Raw genomic sequence first — 27,317 nt, 5'->3', positions numbered from 1 at the left:
CAGTTGAAACACTCAAGATTCAATAGATGTAAAACTGAAAAAATAACTTATGTCATGTTTATCATGCTAGAACCTCAAGTTATGTTAATTACTTGTGATTTATTTTATTGTAGAACATGGGCCTGGAATTGATATATTCACACCTGGTAAACCTGGAGAATATGACTTGGAAGGTGGTATATGGGAAGATGAAGATGCTCGGAATTTTTATGAGAACCTCATTGATTTGAAGGCTTTTGTCCCAGCCATCTTGTTTAAAGACAATGAAAAAAGTTGTCAGAATAAGGAGTCCAACAAAGATGATACCAAAGGTAAATTCTAGAGAAAAAATATTTACATTAAGTGCTATAAGAATTAGCTTCAAAATAGTATTTGTAAAAAAAAAAATATGTATATTGTAGTTACTAGTTTTGTAATATGAACATTGAGTCATTAGAGTAAATGAGTGACAGAATTATATGGAATGATGGAGCATTAAAGGATGATAATTGACATACTTTTAACAGTGCTGATACATTTAAGTTAATGTGAATTAATTGGAAAGTGTTTGTTTATAATGTCTTGTAGTGAATTCAAGTGAGGTCTTGGTAAGATGCACATTTCCCCCAGGTATCAGATTGTTAGGGCAGGTGTTAGCTCTATGATGCTCGTTACCTGTACTGCCCTTTCTAGGCTAGATAGAACCAACTCTTTGTGAAGAAGAGTGACTTTAGAGAAGTCAGAGCTTTTAGGTCGTTAATAGAGTGGGAGTTTCTGAATGCCGGTTACATTGTGTTTCTCAGGTTTGTCTTATATTTGCCGCTGCTATTCTAATCTAACTCCCATCCTCTCTCACCCGGGTTACTGTAATACCTCCTACCTGGTTGCCCTGTATTTACTGTTTCCTTCTATGCATTCTTTTTTTTTTTTTTTTTTTTTTTTGAGGCGGAGTTTTTGCTCTTGTCCAGGCTGGAGTGCAGTCGTGTGGTCTCGGCTCACTGCAACCTACGCTTTCCAGGTGCAAGTGATTCTCCTGCTTTAGCCTCCCAAGTAACTGGGATTACAGAAGTGTGCTGCCACGCCTGGCTAATTTTGTATTTTTAGTAGAGATGGGGTTTCACCATGTTGGTCAGGCTGGTCTTGAACTCCTGACTTCAAGTGATCCACTTGCCTCAGCTTCCCAAAGTGCTGGGATTACAGGCATGAGCCACTGCACTCAGCCTATGCATTCCTAAACGTTAATTTTACTCTCCTGCCTACCTAATGTCCTTGAATAACTTTACATGTACTTGGAATATAATTTAAAATTGTTAACATTGTCTCTAGGACCCTGCATAGTTTCTCTCAGGTTTGCCATTACAACTCTATTACCCTTAATTTGCCATCCTTCTCAGTCTCTGAAATGGGCCCATCTTCTTGCCTTCTTGCCTTCCTGCATTGTTCTGTTTTCTGGTTGGAACCCTCTCCCACCATACCCTATTTGACTACCTTATGCATATTAGTTTAATTTCCTCAGATAAATTGTGTGTTTTTTGAGAGCAAGGGTCACATTTTAAGCTTTTTTCAGAATGTTTGACAGCTTAGCGTCATTCTGAACATGTAGCTGATTAGTAGATGTTTTAGTAGCCAGACATCAGGGGACATTGGGGAGTGAATGCGTGCTCCATGTGGGCAGGAGTTTTTCTCTGCTGTACTCACAGGTATATTCCTGGTGCTTAGAACAATACCTAGCACGTAGTAGGAATTCAATAAAAGTAGAATGAAAAGATGAATGAATGAGAAAGTAGTAGTCTGTTTTCATCTAGAGGTAGCAAAACTGATTCATACTAGTTAGAGTTTTCATCCTCCCAAATAAGATATGACATCAAGTATCAGTAAGACATTTCTGTGTTCAATGCAGAAATTAGGAGATTAGAGACTATAAGAGATGAAGCTGAGAAATACCATACTTTCAATTTAAGTATACATTCCTGAACTCAGGTTTTATTGGCTTTTGTTTTTTATTTACGAAAATTTTATTTGATTTGCGAAAACACAAAAGAAGGCTGGTATAGTGAACTTGGATTTACCTATCACTCAACTTCAGTTATTAATATTTTGTCAGTTTTATTCAGCTAAGGTTTGGTTTCTCTTTCTTTTTTATTCTTCCAATTTTGCCTTTTACCAATTACTGGCCATTTTCCTTTGTTGTGTTTCATTTTTTGGTTTTCTCTCACCCTTCACATTGAAATGATAAGGATATTTTCCTAATTGGTCTTTCTACATCTACCCTTTTCTGACTTTCTAATTGATTTTATATATTGCTGCTAAGTTAATTTTCACATCAGATCCCTTTTAAATGTTATCCCTTGCATAAAGGAGAAAGTCTCAACTCCTCATCTGGGAGTTTGAGACCCTTCTTAATGTGAGTCCACTTTAATCAGCCTTTTTCCCCCCTCATCTTTAGCATAGATAGATCCTCAGGCCATGTAAGTCCTCATCCACACAATCTCTCTCCATCCAGTCATCCATCCATCTCTTCAGTTAACAAATGGTATACATAATCAGAGAAGATATAGCCTTCGTTCTCAGTGAGCATAATGTATATATTTTTTTGAGACTGAGTTTTGCTCTTTTTGCTCAGGCTCAAGTGCAGTGGTGCTCTCTCGGCTCACTGCAATCTCCACCTCCTGGGTTCAAGCAATTCTCCTGTCTCAGCCTCCTGAGTAGCTGGGATTACAGACATGTGCCACCATGCCCGGTTAATTTTTGTATTTTTAGTAGAGATGGGGTTTCACCATGTTGGTCAGGCTGGTCTCAAACTCCTGACCTCAGGTGATCCTCCCTCCTCGGCCTCCCAAAGTGCTGGGATTACAGGGGTGAGCCACCATGCCCAGCCGAGCATAATGTGTTTTATAAAATCTAAATATATTAACTTCAGTTGCCAGGTGTACATGCAGGTTCTAAAAGAACCTGCAGATTTTGTGAGTCTTAATCTACTTTTGTGTGGCAGGATTTTAATATGACTTTGAATTTAGGTATACTTGTTTGTTTTTCAACAGAGGCAAAAGAATCTAAGGAGAATAAGGAGGTATCAAGTCCCGATGATTTGGAACTTGAGTTGGAGAATCTAGAAATTAATGATGACACCTTAGAATTAGAGGGTGGAGATGAAGCTGAAGATCTTACAAAGAAACTTCTTGATGAACAAGGTAAAGAACTAATTTACCAACTTTCATTTTTAATTGGTTTTTACACACAGAGCTCTTGCCTAAGAATATAGATCTTTTCTCCTTAATTCTGTATTTTTTAATCCCTTGTTTTTCTGTTGTTTTCAGTCCATCACTGTTTTCAGAATTTGATTTATAACAGGACAGTACATACCCAGTATTGTGTGTCTACAAACTTTAATGATCATCTAAATTTTAAATACCTTAGTTCTAAATAATATTTTTTTTTTTTTTTTTTTGAGACTAAGTCTCACTCTTGTCCTCCAGGCTGGAATGCAATGGTACGATCTTGGCTCACTGCAACTTCTGCCTCCTGGGTTCAAGCGATTCTCCTGCCTCAGCCTCCCAAGTAGCTGGGATTACAGCTGCCTGCCACCATGCCCAGCTAATTTTTGTATTTTTAGTAGAGATGGGGTTTCACCATGTTGGCCAGGCTTGTCTCGAACTCCTGACCTCAGGTGATCCGCCCGCCTTGGCTCCCAAACTGCTGGGATTACAGGCATGAGCCACCGCACCCTGCCCTAAATATCTTAAAATATACTTTTCTCGCTACCCCTTCTATGATAGAATAAAGATACACTTTTCTGAGAACTTGATAGCATTCTCCTGATTGATTTAATTCTATGACATAATCTTTACAAACAACATAAATGTATTTGAAAGTTATTCTGAAATGATTACTAGGTGGGAATATGACTAGCTTATCAGTTCATCTGTTAATTTTGTCTGTCTTTATAATTGAGTTGTGTTTTGTATTCAGTAATACAAATATTACATTTATTCCCTAAATGCTTCCTATCGAGTTTTGAGTTGATTAGCTAGGATTCCTTTATTTATTTACTTTTTTGAGACAGGGTTTCACTCTTGCCCAGGCTGGAGTGCCATGGCATGATCATAATTGACTGCAGCCTCAAACTCCCGAGCTCAAGTCATCCTCCTGCATCAACCTCCAAGTAGCTGGGACTGTAGACGTGCACCACCACACCCAGCTTATTTTATTTTATTTTATTTTATTTTATTTTATTTTATTTTATTTTATTTTATTTTATTTTATTTTATATTTTTTAGAGACAGGGTCTTGCTATGTTACCCAGACTGGTCTTGGACTCCTGGCCTCAAGTGATCCCCCTGCCTCAGCCTCCCAAGGCCCTGGCATTATAGGCATGAGCCATCACACCTGGCCAAGATTCTTTATTAGAAGGATACCTTCTTCAATATTGCTTTTCTCTCTGTTGGCTTTACCCTATCTTACTGCAGATTCTTTCTCTATGTAAACCAGCCACCCTCCTTAGAATTACATGAAATAGGGAGGCTTAGTTCTTCAAAGGCAAGAATTGGGAGTGCTGTTAATGGAAGAACATGGGGGAAGGGATGCTGGGCAGACACAAATAACATTTACCATAACACTGCATGCTTTTTCTGACCAAGTTTTTGTGCCTAATGCAAAAAGTTTGACTTTTATAGTTGATACCTGAAAGACTGTAGTGAATTGATGTTATGATTCTAGAGTTACCTAAACTTTCTAGGATAATATTCTAAAAAATGACTAATGTTTTCCTGGGCACAAAAATTGGTCTAGATTATCTATTTTCCAAATAGTTCATCATTGGATGTTTTTATTCTGTGTTCTCTGTTTTTTTTTTAACCTATTTAAAAACTAATTTTACATTAGAACAAGAAGATGAGGAAGCCAGCACTGGATCTCATCTCAAGCTCATAGTAGATGCTTTCCTACAGCAGTTACCCAACTGTGTCAACCGAGATCTGATAGACAAGGTATTGGTATCTCTGTGTAACTTTATTCAAGCACATGGACCTTGTAGGAGTCCTCTGATAAGGAATGTCTATGGTTTTTAGACTATTTGAGCTATAAAGTCCACCATTTCTTCAAATAAAGTCTTAGATGGGAATTCAGCATAAGCAGACAAAATTGGATGTAATTCATAGATGCTCTGTTTGGGTATAGAATTGGCTGTAGCATCCTGTCCTGTTCATACATGGTTCCCATAGTTTGGAAAATATTGTTTTAGATCAAAGGTGCTAAAAGTATGGTTTCTGGATTTTTAATGGCTTTGAGGCACTTCCTGGGGTTCTGTGAGGTCAAAAATTCTTTTGATGATAATACTAAGTTTTTTTTTCTTGTGTGTGTGTTTTTTTTTTTTTTTTTTTTTTTTGAGATGGAGTCTCACTCTTTCGCCTAGGCTAGAGTGCAGTGGTGTGATCCTGGCTCACTGCAACCTCCACCTCCCAGGTTCAAGCAATTCTCCTGCCTCAGCCTCTCGAGTAGCTGGGATTACAGGCACGCGCCACCACGCCGGCTAATTTTTTTGTATTTTTAGTAGAGATATGGTTTCATCATATTGGCTGGGCTGGTCTCAAACTCCTGACCTTGTGATCCGCCTGCCTTGGCCTCCCGAAGTGCTCGGATTACAGGCATGAGCCACCATACCCGGCCGATTTTTTTTTTCTTTTTTATTGTTTTGACATTTGCAAAAGTGATGGTGGGTAGAGCTACTAGCATTTTATCATGATTCAAGGTAGTGGTACCAAATTGTACTAGCATTATATTTTCACCATGCATTTGCAATTAAAAAAACAGTGCCACTTTCACTTAAGAGTCTCCTTGTTGAGTCCATACAAATGAGTTTTTTTTTTTTTTTTTTTGAGTGGAGTCTTGCTCTGTTGCCCAGTCTGGAGTGCAGTGGCACGGTCTTGGCTCACTGCAACCTTTGTCTCCCAGATTCAAGCGATTCTCCTGTCTCAGACTCCTGAGTAGCTGGGACTACAGGTGTGCACCACCACGCCCAGCTAATTTTTTTATTTTTTATTTTTTTGAGACGGAGTCTTGCTCTGTTGCCCAGGCTGGAGTGCAGTGGCATGTTCTCGGCTCACTGCAAGCTCCGCCTCCCGGGTTCACGCCATTCTCCTGCCTCAGCCTCCCGAGTAGCTGGGACTACACGTGCCCGCCACCATGCCCGGCTAATTTTTTATATTTTTAGTAGAGACGGGGTTTCACTATGTTGGCCAGGCTGGTCTTGAACTCCTGACCTCACGTGATCCACCCACCTCGGCCTCCCAGAGTGTTAGAATTACAGGTGTGAGCCACCGTGCCCAGCCAAGGAGCGATTTTTATTATGTTTCAGCCTTAACTACACATGCCTATAGTCTCAGCTGCTTGGCCGGGAGCTGAGGCAGGAGGATCCCTGGAGCCTGGCAGAGCAAGACTGCAGTGAGCCATGATTGTGCCACTGCACCCCAGCCTGGGTGACAGAGTGAGACCTTGTCTCAGAAAAAAGTCTGTCCAGGTGGTAATGGTCATCTAGATAAATTCCCTGTTTTATGAAATTTTAGACAGGGGATTGAAGATAGTTGAGTTTCTTTTGGAAGAATTCTCCTCTGTCAGTTAAGGCATCTTGGAGAGAAGGAGACCGCCATTTCCTGCACTTGTGAAGAGAAACAAGGGATGGTCAGAGAGACCTTGACTGAGGCCGCTTATCAGGCTTTCCAGTTTTCTTAGTTCAAATGAAGTACTCAGCATCCAAAGAGCCATATTTTGGGGTATTGCTTTCTAAACCCTAACATTACCAAATCTGACTGTCGACACTAAACTTTTTTAGTGAATGTGGGGGCACCCTTCTTCTTCTTCCATCTTCTTGGGTATAATTTGTGCCTGTCTCTTTCTCTTTGCTCATGCACCTTTACTGCTTTTTGGTTATCCTTATTAGCATTAGTAATTTTCTTGGCTCTTGGTAACTATTCTTGCTACTTTTGAGCTCTATCAGAAAACTTTCCTGATACTAACAATACTAGTTTCTTAAAACCATTTTGAAATGTTTAAGAACAAATAAAAATATCATAGTAGGCAGGATTTCTGCTCTCCGTAACTAATTAGAGGTTTTTAAAGAAAAAGTTTACTTTTTCCCAATAGGCAGCAATGGATTTTTGCATGAACATGAACACAAAAGCAAACAGGAAGAAGTTGGTACGGGCACTCTTCATAGTTCCTAGACAAAGGTAAGTGTTATGAAAGAGAAATTTATTAGTGTTTTTACTCTGTAGTGCTGGCTGTAAGATCAAAATTCTTACTTACCTCTTGAAAAATATTGCTTTTGATTTTATTCACTCTGTAGGTCATTAACATTATTAGCATATTTTTTAGAACTTGTTTCCCATTAATTTTTGTTCATTGCTTGTTAGCTCTAATGGGAATATTTCTTCTGATATCTAATTATTTTGAAAGAAAATGTTTAAGAGTAGCTTAAGAAGAAGAAGAATCACTAGAAGCAATTGTTTTGCATTTTTGCCTCTGAGGAAAGAGTAATAAATGGAACATAATTTTTTTGGAGAGTTTTTATTTTGTGCAAAGATCAGGCTAATGTAATATATTTAGTTCTCAGATTTATGTTTAAATGAAAAATTTCGAGTTATTTAGGTAATTATGATAGTTAAGAGGTATGATAGCCTGCCTAGAGACTCGTTGGATAGAATTGGAAATCATATTAATGATTATGTTGCTAGTAATTCAAGACACACATTCAGTTGCATAATGCTTTTAGAGAATTCTGATGCATTAAATTACATTAAATTAAAATTTCTACTTCACCTGAACATTTCAGGACCACTCATAGACTGTTGACCTTAGAATCCTGGAGGAGATCTATTTCTGTTTATTCAACAATAAATAAATAAATAATTTTGTTAACTATTAAGATGATTACATATGACATAGCTCAGACAGATACTCTCCCAAAAGATAAGGATTCTGAGGGATTTCATTGAAGGTTTCTTGAGCAGAATTTTAATGTGGTTCATTCATTGATGGAGGCCCATGATCTCCTGATAATGGTAAGATTTCTCAGTGAAACCAAATCACTACTTGCCTTTTTTCTTTCATATTAGTTTTTTAATCTCCTGCTAGCATTATTCATTTTAGTGGGGCAAGGGAGAGGGAATGTGTTAATGTAGTGAGTAGGTAATTAAGAATTATGTAATTGAAGAAGTCATATGGATGAATATTTTTATAATGTAAAATTACATACTTCAGGCCAGGTGCAGTGGCTCAGGCCTGTAATCCCAGCACCTTGGGAGGCTGAGGCAGGTGGATCACCTGACGTCAGGAGTTTGAGACCAGCCTGACCAACATGGTGAAACCCCATCTCTACTAAAATACAAAATTAGCTGGGTGTGGTGGCGCATGCCCGTACTCAGCTTCTCATGAGGCCATGGCAGGAGAACCGGTTGAACCCAGGAGGCAGAGGTTGCAGTGAGCCAAGATCATGCTATTGCACTCCAGCCTGGGCAACAGAGCGAGATTCCATCTCAAAAAAAAAGGTTGAATGAAGTGACAGTTTATCATAAGTATTAAAAAAAGATGCAAGTATTCTAGAGCCATGAGAAATAGATCTCATAGTCTTATATACTTGCAGTATATAAATACAATTAAGTATATTATAATCAGCCTGATAATCAGGAAAGATTGTTATATTATTCTAAAATGTACGCATTCATTAAATAATTCGTTACGGGTCTGCTGTGTACTGTGATCCATGCTGGAGATACAGTACAGGGGTGAACAAGATCATCTTAGTTCTTGTATTCATACAGCTTACAGTTTGGAGAGGAAGACAGAGGAGTAATTCTAAGTGCCATTGTCAAGAAGAAGCGCAGCATGCTTTGAAGCATAGAGCCAAGTGGAACTGACTGAGTCTGAGGAGTCAGAGAAGACTGCCTGGAACAAGGGTCATTTAATCTGAGGCCTGAGAAGAATGGACTAGCTAAGGGATGGGTGGGGATTGGGAATGTAGGGAGAGTATTGCTGACAGAGGCAACAGTATGTGCAGGGAGTCAGAGACAGGAAAGGTCATGGCATCAAACTCTTGGTAAAACCTCTTTTTTTTTGATACAGAGTCTCACTTGTCGCCCAGGCTGGAGTGCAGTGGTGCGATCTCAGCTCACTGCAACCTCCGACTCCAGGGTTCAAGCGATTCTCCTCCCTCAGCCTCCCGAGTAGCTGGGACTATGGGCTCCCGCCACCATGCCCGGCTAATTTTTATATTTTTAGTAGAGATGGGGTTTCACCCTGTTGGCCAGGCTGATCTTGAGCTCCTGACTTCGTGATCCGCCCGCCTCAGCCTCCCAAAGTGCTGGGATTAGATGTGTGAGCCACCGCGCCAGCCAAACCTCTTTTTTAAATTCTTTGACATTGTCCTCTAGACTGTAAACTGCAGGAAGGAGGCCATGTTTACTGCTTTATACCCAGCACATAGCACAATGCCTGTCATGTGAAAGGTGATAAAATTAGGTAACATGATATGTAATGCCCTTTCTTAGCTAGCTGGTTTTCAACTTCTTCAGTCTTAATTCTAGCCATTCTTCCTCCTGCAGAATCTTGATCTGTAATAGTTTCTCGAATACTGTTTGCTCTCTCTACTCCCATACCTTTGCCACTGCTTTCTGCTTTTATCTGGGATGTCCTTTATTTTTCCACTGGAAATCTTTGACTCACCTTTAAGTCTTTAACAAGAGCTATCCTCTATGAACAGCCTTCCTTTTTTCCCTTGTGTAGATAGAGGTATTCTTTATAGCACTTCATGTCTTCTTACGAAGAATTAGGCACATCATATTCCGATTGTTGGTTTGCTTCCTGTCTCTCTGCCAGACTTGAAACTATCACTCTTTTTTTTTCTTTTATTTTTTTTGAGATGGAGTCTCACTCTGTTGCCCAGGCTGGAGTGCAGTGGCGCGATCTCGGCTCACTGCAAGCTCTGCCTCCCAGGTTCACGCCATTCTCCTGCCTCAGCCTCCCAAGTAGCTGGGACTACAGGCGCCTGCCACCACGCCTGGCTAATTTTTTGTATTTTTAGTAGAGATGGGGTTTTATTGTGTTAGCCAGGATGGTTTTGATCTCCTGACCTCGTGATCCGCCCGCCTCGGCCTCCCAAAGTGCTGGGATTACAGGCGGAAACTATCACTCTTTAGGAAAGAGGACTCGATCTTTTCATTTTGTGCATCTCCAACGCCAAGTATAGTGTTTGGCATATAGTCCAAGCTTAAAATATTTGATGAATTAATCTTGGTCATATGCAGTTTTAAATAATAAATTATAAGGCTCTATAGCTCAAAATCCAGAAGTAGAAAACATTATATGATGAAAAGTATCCTTCTTATCCTTGCCTTCCCATCTACCCAATTTCCACTCCTTTCAGTAGGAAATCAGTATCTTGATGCTTGTGTATTCTCCCAAAGATTCTTTTGCGTATACAAGAAAATCCAATTATAGATTCTTATTTCCTGTTTTTAACACAGTGGGCAGCTGATACATATCTTTTCATCTCAGGACATAAAGATTTCCCTTGTTCGTTATTTTAAAGCTGCAGTGTTTCTTTTGGTGAATGTACTGTATTTAACTGTTACAGACAGTGCCATATTTGAATTTGTACTTCCTCTTTTCTCCTCGTGATTATGTTAGCTAGTGGTTTACCTAGTTTTTTCCTACTAAAAAAACTCAGCTTTTAGATTTATTATTTATTCTCTTTAATGATTTTCTTACTGTTAGTTTTTGGCTTTGTTCTTTATTAATTTCTTCTTTTGGGTTTCTTCCATTTATTTTGTTTCTTTTCTGGCACTTCATATATGAGTTGTCCATTGAGCATAGTTTAAGCCATGTCTCTTGGTTCTTTTTTTTTTAGAGACAGGGTCCTGCTCTGTTGCCTAGGCTGGAGTGCAGTGGTGAGATTACAGCTCACTGCAGCCTCAACCTCCCAGGCTCTAGCAATCCTTTCACGTTAGCCTCACAAGTAGCCGGGACCACAGGCATGAACCACCATGTCTGGCTAATTTTTACATTAATTAATTTTTTTTTTTGGTAGGGTCGAGGTCTTGTTATATTGACCAGGCTAGTCTTGAACTCCTGGGCTCAAGCAGCTCCTCCTGCTTTGGCCTCCCAAAGTGCAGGGATTACAGGCATGAGCCGCTGTGCCCAGCCATCTGTTAGTTCTGACATGTGGTAATTTTAGTTTTATTTCCTTTGTGACCCAAGGAATTTCAAAATTTCCAGGTAGAGGGGCTTTTTTTTTTTGTTTTATGGCTTTGTCAATAATTTATATTTTTATTGCATTTTGATTAGAGAATACTGTCTGGTTTTTTTTTTGGAATTTTTGAAGTTTACTTTGTCTCTAATTATAGTCAGTAAATGTATTGATCAGGTTACATGATTAAATAATGATTCAGATCTATTTTCTTACATTTTTGGCCTCTTGCCCAGAGGTCATGGCCTAAGAGGTGGATTAAAGGTGTGACTCCCGATGTGTTGCATTTCTCCTAATAGCTACTATGATTCCAGCTTTCTGTATATTACTGTTGTGTTATTTGTTGTATAGATAAAACTTAATTGTGAATTACATACATCTTTTATCATTATAAAATGTTCTTCTTGGTCTTATTTAATGCCTTTTGGCCTGAATTCCAACTCATCTGATATTAATGATTATGATTGCTGCCTTATTTTTTATTTTTTTATTTTTTTGAGGTGGAGTCTCACTCTGTCACCCAAGCTGGAGTGCAGTGGTGTGATCTCTGCTCACTGCAACCTCCACCTCCTGGGTCCAAACGATTCTCCCACCTAAGCCTCACATGTAACTGGGATTTCACGCATGTACCACCACGCCCGGGTAATTTTTTGTAGTTTTAGTAGAAACAGGGTTTCACCATATTAACCAGGCTGGTCTTGAACTCCTGACCGCAAGTGATTCACTCGCCTTGGCCTCCCAAAGTGCTGGGATTACAAGTGTGAGCCACCTGCGCCTGACTGCTGCTTTCTTTTTATTTGCGTTTGGTATACCTGTGCCCTTTATTTTATATTCCATCTTTCAGAATCATTTTATTTTAGTTGAGTCTCTTTTATGTACAATTGAATTGAATTTTACTCTCAGACATATTCTGAAAGTATGTTTCTTTTAATGAAAGTAATTTAGGCTATTTATGATTGGCTTGAGTTCTGTAATATTTTCCTTTTTGGTTTAATTCCTAAAAGTCTTTCATTATGTGGTATTTTATATTTTTTAATTTAGTGTGCACGCATGAGTGTATGTTTCTTGGTTTTAGGAAGGTTTGCATTATTATTTTAGTACTTTGTGATTGTAAGTTTGCTTAGCGATTATTTATTTAGACAGTCTCTGTTGTTTTCTACCATGAGCAGTGGTAAGATTAGTTTGTGGTGTCTTCTTTTCTTACTCTCTTTAGTCACTCATCTGATATTAGTTAATAATGTTTTCTTCCTTAATATTTTCCTTTTTACTCTTAAATGTACTTATTCTTGTATTTGAGTGATATTTGACTTTCAACATTACAAGTAGGCAAGCGGCACACCTGACTTCCTGTCTGCTTTTCCATCCCCCCTCACTTATTTTTATATTGATGACATATCCTGATAGGGAATAAAACATTTATATTAAAATTTCTTGCTCTAATGCCCTTATTTGCTGAAGTTCATTTTCATTTTTTTTTTTTTTGAGACTGAGTTTTGCTCTGTTGCCCATGCTGGAGTGCAGTGGCGCGATCTTGGCTCACTGCAACCTCTGCCTCCAGTTCAAGCGATTCTTCTGCTTCAGGCTCCTGAGTAGCTGGGATTACAGGCGCCCGCCACCACGCCCAGCTAATTTTTGTATTTTTAGTAGAGACAGGGTTTCATCATGTTGGCCAGGCTGGTCTTGAACCCTGGACCTTAGGTGATCCGCCCACCTCAGCCTCCCAAGGTGCTGGGATTATGGGTGTGAGCCACCGCGCCTGGCCTGAAGTTCATTTTCTAATAGTTTTCTCAAAAAGTGTTCTTGGGGAAAAATGTGCCTTGAATTTCTCTATGTTCGGAATTGGGGCTATGTTACTTGAATGGCTGCTTGACTGGTTATAGTGGAGAATCCACAGCTCATACCTTTTAACCCTAAATATCATGTAGGTGTCACTCAATAGTCATTTGGCATTTGCCATTACTGTGTTGAAATCTAGGCGAGCTGGCCTTTTTTTTTTCCTGTCTTAAAATTAACTTGGTCATTTAAATGGCTGCCCAAATAATTTTTTCTCTAATTAATCAAGTAAATCCAATAACTTTCCTAGGATAAATAGTTCTTGGTGTTGATCATTCTGGGTCCTTCTTCATGCCCTTTCCATTTTCATATTGAAAAATTCAGGGAATTTTTAAAATTTATTTATTTCTTCAAATATATTTAAATACTAGTTCTGTTATCTTGTTTTGGCTTTCTTTTTTAGGTACCCCAATGATGCATATGTTGACTGTGCTTTGGTTGTTTTCTGGCGATTTTATTCTTACCAATCACTTTTTTCAGTGTTGTCTTTTTCTTACTCAGCATTCTGCAAAGTCTTTTCCCTCTACTACTCTTTTTCTCATTTCTTCTTTTAGTTCATTCAGTTCTTTAAAAAATGCATGGAAAACTGGCCAGAATTTTCATATATTTCATGGCAGTATGTTTCTGGAGAATTTTGTTTGGTAGGTTTTGAGGAATTTGTTCTTTTCATTCTTATTTTTTTAATTTAAAAAAATTGACAGTACCTTTGCATTGATGCTGTACTTACCCTCTTTTTATTACGTATCATGAGTTAGATTTGCTCAGCTTTGTTATTAACAGGTTTCCTTTTTTTTTTTTTTTTTTTTTGAGATGGAGTCTTGCTCTGTCACCCAAGCGCTGGAGTGCAGTGGCCCGACCTTGGCTCACTGCAAGCTCCGCCTCCTGGGTTCACACCATTCTCCTGCCTCAGCCTCCCAAGTAGCTGACACTACAGGTGCCCGCCACCACGCCCAGCTAATATTTTGTATTTTTAGTAGAGACAGGGTTTCACCATGTTAGCCAGGATGGTCTCGATCTCCTGACCTAGTGATCTGCCAGCCTCGGCCTCCCGAAGTGCTGAGATTACAGGCGTGAGCCACTGGGCCTGGTCAACAGGTTTCCTTTTTTTTTTTTTTTGAGACAGAGTCTTGCTCTGTCACCCAGGCTGGAGTGCAGTGGCATGATCTCGGCTCACTGCAAGCTCCGCCTCCCAGGTTCACGCTATTCTCCTGCCTCAGCCTCCTGAGTAGCTGGGACTACAGGCACCTGCCACCACGCCCGGCTAATTTTTTGTATTTTTGGTTGAGATGGGGTTTCACCATGTTAGCTAGGATGGTCTCGATCGCCTGACCTTGTGATCCACCCGGCCTCCTAACCCTTTTTAAGGATGTATTTTTGCTATCGTTTCTGATGTTGGTTGCTTTGGGGGCCGTTTCCCTGTTCTGCATGGGCATTGCATTTCCTCATGGAGCTTTTGCTCAGTCTTTGCCCTGCCTTTCCAGATGCTAAGCATTTGTTGTATGTCAGGAATATGGGTTTATCATTGAAAGGTAGAACTTGAGGATAAGTGGTCAAACTATAGAGAAACAATATGTGTTTATCATTGAAAGAAGCATGTTGATTGCATATTTGAAGATCTGCCCTGTTTGGGCCAGCTTTCCCTTTTCTTTTCATTTGCGTATCCTGCTGTAATTTACCTTGAAGCAAATCTGGACAGATTGGGTGGCTTCAGCCAGACTTTTTTTTTGAAGTTCATGTTTTCTTACATTAACATCATTCTAGCTTCCTATAACTGAAAAACTATTTTCAGCTTTATTGGTGTGGGCCATTACTTTTCCTGAGAAAATGGATAAGCCAGGATAGGTTAGGGATGTTGGAGGAACAACAAACCTCTGAAATCTGAGGTTCTCAAAGTCCTCTGGGTTTGGTGGGCTCCCTAGACTACCCTTTCAGGAGGTGACTCAAGGATCCAGACCACTTTCATCTACGTCACTAGCATGGCTTCTAGGTGGCCGTGGCATGGGAGACAAGCGTGTGAACTCAGCTTAGTCCTAGATACTTTGGACAAGAAGTGCCATGTCGTTTTTATTCTTAGCTCATTGTCTAGGACAACAAGAGCATTTGGAAAATGTAGGGAAGCATGTGAAGCATTGGGGTAACATTGTATCCCTTGCTACGGAAATACTCACAGGGATTTGTTTTCAGTCAGTAGACTTGTGTTAATATTTCTCTAGTAAGTTACCTTGTTGAAAACAATAAAAGAAATACTCATGGTTTGGCTGGTAGAGGACAGTCTTTTGAAGGATGTAATTTATACATAGCTTTGACTGTTACTCTTTACATTTCTATTCATTTATTTTTTAAGAGACAAGGTCTTGCTATGTTGCCCAGGCTGCTCTTGAACTCCTGGCCTCAAGCAATCCTCCTGCTTCTGTCTCCTGAGTAGCTAGGATTACAGGCATGTGCCACCATGCCTGGCACATTTTCATATTTTATATAGATTTTAATCAATTGAGCTATAATTTGTTCAAATAGATTTCTAATTTTTATACATTTCTCATGTTAATAGTACTCTGTGTAGTCTTTTCAGGTTTAAATTAAACTTTCTCAATCTTTTTAAAGTTCATTACTGTGGGATTTGGAAAGCCAAGGCCTCTGTTTACAGATGTGTAAAATGAGGTAATAGGGAGGGACTTGGACCAGGTTGACATTTCCTGGTTGGCTGTATATTTTTATTGATCAGAAAAGCCTTTCATTTTGAAGGTCTTATTTTGTCCTTCACTCCCAGGTGCATTTCTACCCTACCTGCAGGATTTGGCTTATCCCTGAGGGGGACGGCTTGATCCCTAGGGAGCCTGGAGTAGAAAGATAGTAATCAAGTGCCAATCAATTCCCTGTCATCCCATTTCTGATTCTTCCAGACCCCATATATTCACACAGCTTTCTCTATCCTTTGAGTGACAGTGGTGACTGATAGCCCTCAAGCGGGGAGGTAAGGGGAGTAAAGAGAGTTGAGTGTAGAGTAAGCAGGCAGTGAAGTGGTATTGGAGGTAGCAAGTTACTTTGAGTCTTTGGAACACTTGGGGCAGGCTGGAACACTTTGGGAGAGGGGGCAAGGAAATACTATCACCTTTTGGCATCCTGGCCTCGTCCTGCACCCATACTCACCCAGCCTGTTTGAGACTCCTTCAGTCAGATTCTCGTCCTCCTCTCTGGCATGCTCCTTCCTCCCTCCTGTAATCCCAACACTTTTGGAGACCAAGGCAGGAGGATGGCCTAAAGCCAGGAGTCTGAGACCGGCCTAGACAACATAGTGAGACCCCATCCTCTACAAAAAATAAGCCAGGCATAGTGGCATGTGCCTGTAGTTCCATCTACTTGGGAGGCTAAGGTGGGAGGATCAGTTGAGCCCAGGAATTTGAAGTTCGTGCACTCTCATCTCACCACTGCACTCCAGCCTGGGTGACAGTGTGACTCTGTCTCTGAGAAAATTACAAAAATTACAAAAGTAAACACAGCATAACAACTATTTATATAGCATTTACATTGTGTTAGGCATTATAAGTAATTTGGTATCTTTTGGGTGGGGGTAGTAGTTCCTGGAACCAGTCCCTCATGGATACCTAGGGACAACGTCCCTAATGACATATGACGTTGAGCATCTTTTCATGTGCTTAGTGGCCATTTGCATATCTTCTTTGGAGAAGTATCTATTCACAGCCTTTGCCCCTGTAAAATTGTATTTGTCTTTTTATGAATGAGTTCTAAGAGTTATTTATATATTCTAGGCACACATCTCTTATCAGATACATAATTTGGAAGTATTTTCTCCCATCCTCTGAGTTGTCTTTTCACTTGCTTGGTAGTATAATTTGCAGCACAGTTTTTAAAGTTTGATGTAGTTCATCTTTACAGTTCTTAAAGGTTTGATCTGAAGCAGTGTTTTAACTTTCAGTTGCATTCTTCCTTCATTAAATAAATAATGATGAAAAAAATCTCAAAACACTATCATTATATCCTTTAGCCTTTTTTTTTTTTTTTTTTGAGGCAGAGTCTTGCTCTGTCGCCCAGGCTGGAGTGCAGTGGTGTGATCTCAGCTCACTGCAACCTCTGTCTCCTGGGCTTAAGTGATTCTCCCGCCTCAGCCTCCCAAGTAGCTGGGACTACAGGCATGCACCACCACTCCTGGCTAATTTTTATATATTTTTTTAGTAGAGACGGGGTTTCATGATGTTGGCCAGGCTGGTCATGAACTCCTGACCTCAAATGATCCACCCGCCTAGGCCTCCCAAAGTGCTGGGATTACAGGCAGGAGCCTCTGTGCCCAGCCTCTCTTAGCCTATTAATTTGGACTCCACTGAGATGTAGAAATCCCCTTAGATATTTGCATTTTATTTTATAGGTAATTATAACATAGCTATACACACAACTAATTGAGATTTCACATTAAGTGTTTATATCTTTTTTTATCTTCAACTTTTAAAGTTTAAGTGCAAGGGTCCATGTGCAGGTTGTGCAGGTTTGTTGCGTAGGTAAACATGTACCGTGGTGGTTTGCTGCGCAGATCATCTCATCACCTAGGTATGAAACCCAGCCTCCACTAACTCTTCTTCCCGAGGTCTTTATATCTAAAGTATACATATGTGTCCATCACTCAGATCAAGATATATGACATTCCCAGCACCTCAGAAGGCCCCTCACCTAAGCCAATATTTCAGTTTAAAGTCAATCAATATCAGGGAAAGTATGTAAGAATCTCTTCTTTACTTATGTTTAAAGTATAGATGCACTTGGTATTGTTTTAGCCAAGTGTTGGCTCTTTAGATTCATGTAAACAGAATACTCTTCAGAGGTGAAGTGCTGCCCTTGATTCTTGAACAGCTTTTCCCTATCTAGCTTTTAGGAGAGTTTGCTGGACTTTTTGTAAGAGATTTTCTGATTGGACCTCCTCCTTCACTCAATTTGGAACTGTGAGAGAATGTTTTCGTGAAATCTGTTAGTATGTTGCACCACCTGGTGGCGCTGTTGTGTTGGAAACAGCAGCATTGTGGAAAAGTCAACAGGGCATTTGGTTGTCGATTTCAGAGTAAATGACCCCAGTCTTTTGCTTATTATATTTCATTTTTCAGGAATCATCTTCTGCTTTAGTGTTTCCTATGAAATCCTTTGTATTCTTTAATTGCACCGTAACAGCGTTCTTTCACATTCATTTTTTTCCAGGCATTTTTGAGCACAGAGATAAAATTAAATAGCTTTCATCAGTCAAATTCTTTAGATTTTAAAGAGAAAAAGAGAGCTAGACATTTCTTTTAGAAAGCCAATTGATTAGGAGATGAAAACCCATAAGAATTTCTTCTTTCCCTCTCAATAACAGAAGTGTTTGTGTGTTTCTGCTCTTGTTGTTTCTGTTTGCCTGTAGTTAGTGACTGTTTACTGACTTGATAATCATTAACTGCTAGTAGGATACTTAAGTGTGTGATTCAGGAGACCTTAAAAACATAAACAAGATTTTATTATTTAAGGGAAAATAGCATTCTTTTAAAGTGATTCATCGTTCATTGTCGGTAAACGTAATTGTCACCATCTTATAAGATTATAGAATTCCGTTTTCAAAGGAAGGATCTAGGCCGGGCGCGGTGGCTCACGTCTGTAATCCCAGCACTTTGGGAGGCTGAGACGGGCGGATCACAAGGTCAGGAGATCGAGACCATCCTGGCTATCACGGTGAAACCCCGTCTCTACTATAAATACAAAAAATTAGCCGGGCTTGGTGGCGGGCGCCCGTAGTCCCAGCTACTCGGGAGGCTGAGGCAGGAGAATGGCGTGAACCCAGGAGGCGGAGCTTACAGTGAGTGGACATCGCGCCACTGCGCTCCAGCCTGGGCGACACAACGAGACTCCGTCTCAAAAAAAAAAAAAAAAAGGAAGGATCTAATTATTTTTCAGTTGCTTTTCAACACTCTAATTAGATGAAATACCCATCTGGCTTAAATTTTAGCACAAATTTGCAGTTGATGAAAATATTTTATTTTGTGTTATTAATAACTTTAATGGGACTGATGTGACATTTTGCACTCCATCCCATTTTTGAGCTTGTGTGCCCTTTGGAAGACAGAACACGAAGAAAGCATTCTTTTTTTTTTTTTTTTTTTTTTGGAGACGGACTCTTGCTGTGTCGCCCAGGCTGGAGTGCAGTGGCGCAAGCTCCGCCTCCCGGGTTCACGCCATTCTCCTGCCTCAGCCTCCCGAGTAGCTGAGACTACAGGCGCCCACCACCACGCCCAGTTAATTTTTTGTATTTTTAGTAGAGAAGGGGTTTCACCGTATTAGCCAGGATGGTCTCCATCTCCTGACCTCGTGATCCGCCAGCCTCTGCCTCCCAAAGTGCTGGGATTACAGGCGTGAGCCACTGCACCCGGCCAGCAGAAAGCATTCTTAAGCAGGACTAGCATTGAACAACTATATAATTGATTATTTACAACATAAAGGATTTTATTTTGTGAAGTAATGGATGAACAGACACAGGACTTCAAGATTTAAATAGAGCAGGGTGGTATTTTGTATCAACTATCCTTTTTATAGGGGTAGAGGATTCCGAGAAAATGGAGTATCTAACTTTACTTCCATAGCTCCTTAACTCATAACTTCCTCAACTCATTTTAAAAATCCCTATTAAAGCTGAAAGCATTTTCCCGTGTTGTTACTTCATTGATCTGTGCCTGAACAGGTAGCACAAAACTGTCTTGCTTTAAAATGCATAGCTGGACCGGGCGCGGTGGCTCACGCCTGTAATCCCAGCACTGTGGGAGGCCGAGGCGGGTGGATCACTTGAGGTCAGGAGTTCGAGATCAGCCTGGCCAACATGTTGAAACCCTGTCTCTACTAAAAATACAAAAATTAGCCGGGCATGGTGGCAGGCACCTGTAGTTCCAGCTGCTTGGGAGGCTGAGGCAGGAGAATCACTCGAACCTGGGAGGCGGAGGTTGCAGTGAGCTGAGATCCTGTCAGTGTTCTCCAGCCTGGGCAACAGAGTGAGACTCTGTCTCTTTAAAAAAAAAAAAAAAAAAAAAAAAAAGATGGCTATATCTGCCTTTTTGTGGGGGACTCAGAAAAAGTCTCAAAGTAGATTGGGCTACTTAGAAGAAAATGAAGTGAAGTGCAAGGGACAGACCAACAAGTGGAAGAAAAGTGAAACGATCTTAGACTAGGTAGCACGAGGAAGGAAAAAAAGAAAAGTGAAATGACATAGTTTAAGAATATTTGATGCTGTTTTATCACAAACTTTGTTGAAAAATACATTGAAAAAGACAACTAAGATAAAAGTTTTAGAAATTCAAGATCTGGTTCCTGGAAAAATCAAAATAGAGAAGTGTGTAGAAAATATATTTTAAAGAAAAAGAACATTAAAAAGTTTAAGAAATGAGCAGATGATATGCTTAAAATATTTTAAAACCACTTGAAAATCTCAGTGAAACATAATTTTTTGAAAAATATACACATTTTCAAAATTCATTCAAGATAAAATACCCACATAGAACGGTAATCATGGAAGAAAGCGTTAAAAGTTATTAATTGACCGGGCACGCTGGCTCACGCCTGTAATCCCAGCACTTTGGGAGGCAAAGGCGGCAGGTCACCTGAAGTCAGGATTCGAGACCACCCTGACCAACATGGAGAAACCCCGTCTCTACTAAAAATACACAATTAGCTGGGTGTGGTGGTGCATACCTGTAATCCCAGCTACTCAGGAGGCTGAGGCAGGAGAATTGCTTGAACCCGGGAGGTGGAGGTTGTGGTGAGCCGAGATCGCGCCATTGCACTCCAGCCTGGGCAACGAGAACGAAACTCCGTCTCAAAAAAAAAAAGTTAATTAATTTCATCTTAAATAGAATAAAACTAGGAAGCTTAACTGAGTATTTTTAGCCTTTTAAGGAAGAAATAATATCGCTTGTTCCAGAGCATAGAAAACTTGTTATTTCATATATTAAAAATTCTAAGAAGAAGGAACAAGAAAATCACAAGCATTGACCAATCTCACTTTTGAATGTCAATAAAAAAATTCCAAGTAAAACACTAGCAAATCATATTTAATACATAGTATATTAAAAATAAGAATCCAAGGCCGGGTGCGGTGGCTCATGCCTGTAATCCCAGCACTTTGGGAGGCTGAAGCAGGCGGATCACGAGTTCAGGAGATCGAAACCATCCTGGCTAATACGGTGAAACCCCGTCTCTACTAAAAATACAAAAAATTAGCCGGGCATGATGGCACGCGCTGGTAGTCCCAGCTACTCAGGAGGCTGAGACAGGAGAATGGCGTGAACCCAGGAGGCGGAACTTGCAGTGAGCCGAGATCATGCCACTGCACCCCAGCCTGGGCGGCAGAGCGAGACTCCATCTAAAAAAAAATAAATAAGAATCCAGCATGACCAAAGAAGATCGATCTTAGGAATGGAAGGATACTCTAACATAGGAAATCTATTAATATATATAACATCAGTAGGAGAGTAAGTAACTCTGTGAATGTCCCATTAACTGCTAAAAGATATTTGATAAATTAGCTTTTGCTTGATAAAATGTAATGTTATTACAACAATAAGATGCTACTTCCTTAATATGGGCAAGAATGTCTTAGACTAAATGCTAACAGTATACTTAAGAGTGAGTTACCAGAGATAATTCATTTATCTAACAAATCTACATATTGAGCACCTGCCTATGTTCCAGGCACTGTTTGAGTGCTGGTGAACTGTCTGCCACGGAACTGAACAATTTTGGTGGGGAGGGGTAACAAATGAGTTAACCATAACAAATCAATTATTTACTATGTTAAGTGGTACATTTCATTTTAAAAAGTAGTGCAGGTAGGCCTGGGCACAGTGGCTCATGCCTGTAATTTCAGCATTTTAGGAGGCTGAGGGGGGTGGATCGCCTAAGGTCGGGAGTTCAAGACCAGCCTGACCAACGTGGAGAAACTCCATCTCTACTAAAGACACAAAATTAAATGGGTATGGTGGTGCATGCCTGTAATCCCAGGTACTTGGGAGGCTGAGGCAGGAGAATCGCTTGGGAGGCGGAGGTCGTGGTGATCCAAGATGGCGCCATTGCACTCCAGCCTGGGCAACAAGAGTGAAACTCTGTCTCAAAAAAGAAAACAAAATGCTTTGTAAGGGGATTGGGAGGGATATGATGGGTTAGGTGCAGTTTCCTTGGAGTATTCGGAACGGGTCAAAACACGGAGACTGGGACTCCCTTTAGGGAGGGAGTAAACAGTATGGATGTTTAGGGAAAGCATATTCCAGCCCAAGGCAAGGACCATTGCATAGGCCCTGAGTCAGAGCATCAGTGAGGAGCCAGTGGGCCTGGTGCAGGCAAGCTGGGAGGTATGGGAGAAGAGGGTGGATCAGTCCCTGAGGTCATGGAGACGCTGTTTGCTGCTGTAGAGTTTATACCTGGGTCTCCTCACTCCCAGTGCGTTGCTTTGCCATCTTGTTACCTTTGCTGTTGTACCTGTACTTTTCTGACCTGAAATTGTGGCAATGGCAGCAAAAGAACCTCCACATAGATTTAAATCCTATATTTGAATTTGATAATTGATCATGAGCTGAAAAAGAATACTTTATTTGTTAAAATGGATGTGGAAAATGAATGAATAACCTAATATTCTAACTAAAATTTGTAAATTTAATCTTAGTGTAAATTAATCTATTATGTAAGAACATTAAATGTTCATTTGCTCCAGGCCTTTTTTTTTTTTTAATAGTAGGAACAGTAGGGAAATTATTACATGTTTATAAGCGTAATTTATAGGGGCTGGGTGCAGTGGCGCACACCTGTAATCCCAGCACTTTTGGAGGTTAAGGCGGATGGATCACAAGGTCAGGAGTTCAAGACCAGCCTGGCCAATATGGCGAAACCCTGTCTCTGCTAAAAATACAAAAATTAGCCGGGCACGGTGGTGCTCGCCTGTAATCCCAGCTACTTGGGAGGCTGAGGCAGAAGTATCGCTTGAACCCGGGAGGCGGAGGTTGCAGTGAGCCAAGATTGTACCACTGCACTCCACTCCAGCCTGGGCGACAGAGCGAGACTCTGTCTCAGAAAAAAAAAGAGTACCTTACAAGAACACCTTATTTTTGTAATATCTTTAGAGAGTGGTGGGACCTACTTATGTGCATTTTCCATGTGACAGCAGCTTAGACTTTAATTGATAAAACCTTAAAAATATTTTAAATCAACATTTAAATTTTATCATTAAATGTTTTTATATAATGGATTGTAGTTTTCACTGTTTCTTTAAAGAAAGATATGGTTTATTTTAAAAAATTATTGCGGTAATACTACAAAGCTATCATATTGCTGACTTCTCTCAGCATCTGTTCCCTTATTTCTGCAATGGTGAGTGTAATATCCACCTTATAGAGTGGTTATTAGGTTTAACAAGTTGAGTTATATATGTAAGAGGCCTAGGACAGGGCCCAGCACATTAGTAAAAACTAATTTGCTTAGAAATTATAATAGCCCAAGTTTTTGAGGAGTACCATGTTTTTGAGGCTTTTAGGTATGAATTTAGCCAGTTTCCTCCATTTAACCTTACCTTTCTTCTTTATTTCAACTTTTTTTTAAATCTTTTTGAGACAAAGTCTCGCTCTGTGGCCCAGACTGGAGTGCGGTGGCATGGACTTGGCTCACTGCAACCTCCACCTCCCAGGCCCGAGTAGCTGGGATTACAGGCAGGTGCCACCGCACCCAGCTAAATTTTGTATTTTTAGTAGAGATGGGGGTTTCACCATGTTGGCCAGGCTGGTCTTGAACTCCTCACCTCAGGTGATCCACCTGTCTCAGCCTGCCAAAGTGCTGGGATTACTGACCACCATGCCCAGCCTAACCATACCTTTCAAATTTATTTCCATCCTTCTTTTTTCAGTGTCCCTTTAGCTAAGGGTTAATGTATCCATCTGAGGAGCTTTCCAGATCGAATTATGTGGTTTTTTTCCCTGACGATCAAACATTTTCATATATTATTGTATGGTACAGTGATGTACTCAGCAATAATCTTTTTATGAGATGGAGTTTCGCTTTTGTTGCCCAGGCTGGATTGCAATGGTGCGATCTCAGCTCACTGCAACCTCTGCCTCCTGGGTTCAAGTGATTCTCCTGCCTCAGTCTCCCGAGTAGCTGGGATTACAGGCATTTGCCACCACGCCCAGCTAATTTTTATATTTTTGGTAGAGATGGGGTTTCACCATATTGGCCAGGCTGGTCTCCAGGTGATCTGCCTGCCTCAGCCTCCCAAAGTGCTGGGATTACAGATGTGAGCCACCGTGCCCGGCCTCCACTCAGCGATAATTAAGACTTGTATGATTATTTGTGTCTGTTCTAATTGGCTTCAAGCTGTCATAATTTTTAAGCTCTTGTAATTTTATAGTTTTTAGCTTCCTCTCTCACTGTCAGCTCCATTATTTGCTGCTGTCAGTTCAGCTGCTTTTATCAGTTGCTCATTACTTCTCATCTTCAGAGTCTGATCTGCTGAGTGTTGAATCATTGATTAATCAGGTTTTACAAAATAACATCTATGGCAGGAATGGAAAATAAATTTTAGCTTGTGTGTTGATTCCAACTAGTAGTGGCCATCTGGAGTGCTGTGCTAAGCAGGATTCTGGAGCATCATTCCTGTGTAATGGGAAAGAGTGCTTTGACAATGGAAGAGGGTGGCAGTGTGAGTGCCACATATTTGCCATTTACTGTCCAAATTAAGATCCTGAATGAAGATCTGAGTGGGTTCTGTAATGAGTTGAAATACATAAATTAGTATTTAGATTTTGTAATATTGTTTTGCCTTCGTAGAGGTTTTTTCAGTTATTGAGTACCATTCATTCATTCATTCATTCATTTGATGGAGTCTTGCTTTGTCACCCAGGCTGGAGTGCAGTGGCGTGATCTGGGCTCACTGCAGCTTCCACCTCCTGGGTTCAAGCAATTCTCCTGCCTTAGCCTCCCGAGTAGCTGTGGCTACAGGCGCATGCCACCATACCTGTCTAATTTTTTTATTTTTAGTAGAGACGGGGTTTCACCATGTTAGCCAGGATAGTCTTGATCTCTTTACCTCATGATCTGCCTGCCTCAGCCTCCCAAAGTGCTGGGATTACAGGCGTGAGCTACCACACCCAGCCTATTGATTACCTTTTTACTTTAGAACTTGAGGTTTCCAAATAACTTACCCTGAGATAAATGAAGGAAATGGCTTTAAAGGATTTTGTCTTGCACTAGAGAAGTTACCTTGAGATTTGTAAATATGCAGTTACTCAGTAATATGTGATTACAAATTTAAGTCGTGTCAAAACATACTGTTTTTTTTGTGCGTGGTGTTTCATATTTCATCAAAATTACATAATAAAACTACAGATGTGCAGTAAATTCACGGAATGGAAAATGCCAGAATATTAATCAAATTGTAGAAGGCTCATTGAATTTTCAAACACTTCTTTATGATGGCAATAAATAGGCATGTCTGTATGATTATGAGTTTTAAGATCATTTAATGTGTGAATACATCTGAAAAGTTTAAATTTTAAAATGAATTATTTTTGATATGTCTTTCCTTTGACACATATCACATATAACTTTTGCAGGTTGGATTTGCTACCATTTTATGCAAGATTGGTTGCTACATTGCATCCCTGCATGTCTGATGTAGCAGAGGATCTTTGTTCCATGCTGAGGGGGGATTTCAGATTTCATGTATGTATTTAAGCATTTATTTTGAAATATTTATATTCTTATACATTGAGTGAGGATTCTTTAAGAATGTAATTGTTGGTAAGCATATTCTTGAAATTTGATAGTGGTATAACAGTTTAGAATTTACGGCATTCTAAATTTTTGAAATGTGATTTACTTAACGAAGCTTGAAATTTATCAGTGATATTCCGGTTGGGAGGTGAGCTGTTCCTGCTACCTTGTTCCCGCATTGCAGGAACAGCACTTTTTGCTTTTCTGAGGTAGAAATCATTCTCCAGGGTCAAGACAGCCAGAACCTTCACTGGTGTTTCCAAAAGAAACATCATTGGCCGCCATGAGTCCGGGTGTGGTGCCGCATAGGATATGCTTCTTTAGGTGCTTGGGTCCAAATGTGTGGCGTCTGCAAGTTTCCATCAATACTCTGATACTAGCAAGTGCTGCCATAGCCTGTGTTTCTTTGATTTTGCCTTAAGAAATTTTACCTTGGACCATGGTGAGTTTTTTAAAGATCACCCTGGGAAATAACAAGGGCCTGTTACCAGATGGCTTCCCTTCCTCTCTAACCCTAGAAGTATGAACAAACTATGTGTTAGTGGTTCTCCCAACCCATGTTACCCAGTTATTTCACGGAGGTGCTTCTGCTTCAAATACAGGCTTGATAGTGGGGAAATGATACTGCCAGAGGTGACTAAAAGTGGACATTGTTAGACTGTGAAAAAACATGAAATTCAATTTTTGTTAGCCAATGGAAAAGTGGTGTTTACAAAACTTCGCTTTATCATAAGTTGCTCAGAATGCAAATAAAAACGGGAAATGTCCGCACATGCTTTCTCTCACTCACTGTGCACCAGTCAGTAGTACTGCCAAGCTCTCGCAAGAACAGACACAATTCTGAGGTCAGGAACTCACGATGTAGTTGAGGACACAAGGTTTAAATAAAAATTAATCCTTAAATATAATAGCTGTAAGGAATTGCATGCTGAATTGCCAAGTGAATTATTGGAGAGTGGGTGCTTTGAGTGCGAAGGAAGGAGAGAGTCTCTTGCAGAGGAAAATGGTCTGTAAGCACTTCTTGTTATTATGAGATTTGTGGTTAAGATTTTTCTGGGCCAACTTTTGCTAAAGTGTTTTTCAGATTTTCATAGGTAGTAGTACGTAAGGGAAGGTTTCTATGTTTAGAGAGGTTGGAAACACTGAACTCAATAAAGTTAAATGGTTTTGTTTTGTTTTGTTGTAAGAATTCTCAAAGCATTAATATGGTAATGTGCTCTGTGAATCTCCTGGAGGGGCATGAATATGGAACCCCTCAAAGAACACACTTTGATAAATGCTGCTAGTTCAGAGACAGATATAGCAGAAGCCGTGATATTCTTGTTGATATGTTTAATCCCATTGTACAAAGAAGGAACTGTTTTACTAGTGGACAGTATGAGTTATTATATTGGTTATATGCCTATACCCCTCAGCCAATCCCCAAATTAAAACACAAGTTGCTGGACCAAGCATAATTAGTGCTTTTGGTGAAAAACTTAAATTAAGAAAATTCTGTCTA

At 40.1% G+C, this 27,317-nt stretch overlaps 1 protein-coding gene across 7 annotated transcripts in view; it reads left to right on the top strand.

The window, feature by feature from the left end:
• The window catches only part of UPF2 (UPF2 regulator of nonsense mediated mRNA decay), a 123,072-nt gene that overhangs the window by 37,548 nt on the left and 58,207 nt on the right, over positions 1 to 27,317 (top strand). For all 7 annotated transcript variants that reach the window (XR_004071605.2, XM_055352325.2, XM_055352322.2 and 4 more), the window contains exons 5-9: positions 114 to 311; positions 3,021 to 3,170; positions 4,861 to 4,964; positions 7,117 to 7,202; positions 25,657 to 25,765. Coding sequence is in view for 6 of the 7 variants with exons in the window: in XM_055352325.2 (XP_055208300.1) it covers positions 114 to 311; positions 3,021 to 3,170; positions 4,861 to 4,964; positions 7,117 to 7,202; positions 25,657 to 25,765 (647 nt within the window). In the remaining variant the exon portion in view is untranslated. The remainder of the gene's footprint in view (positions 1 to 113; positions 312 to 3,020; positions 3,171 to 4,860; positions 4,965 to 7,116; positions 7,203 to 25,656; positions 25,766 to 27,317) is intronic.

The sequence above is a fragment of the Gorilla gorilla genome, chromosome 8 (assembly GCF_029281585.2).
Source record: "Gorilla gorilla gorilla isolate KB3781 chromosome 8, NHGRI_mGorGor1-v2.1_pri, whole genome shotgun sequence".
Taxonomy (NCBI): domain Eukaryota; kingdom Metazoa; phylum Chordata; class Mammalia; order Primates; family Hominidae; genus Gorilla; species Gorilla gorilla.
This window is presented reverse-complemented; position numbering and strand designations above follow the sequence as displayed.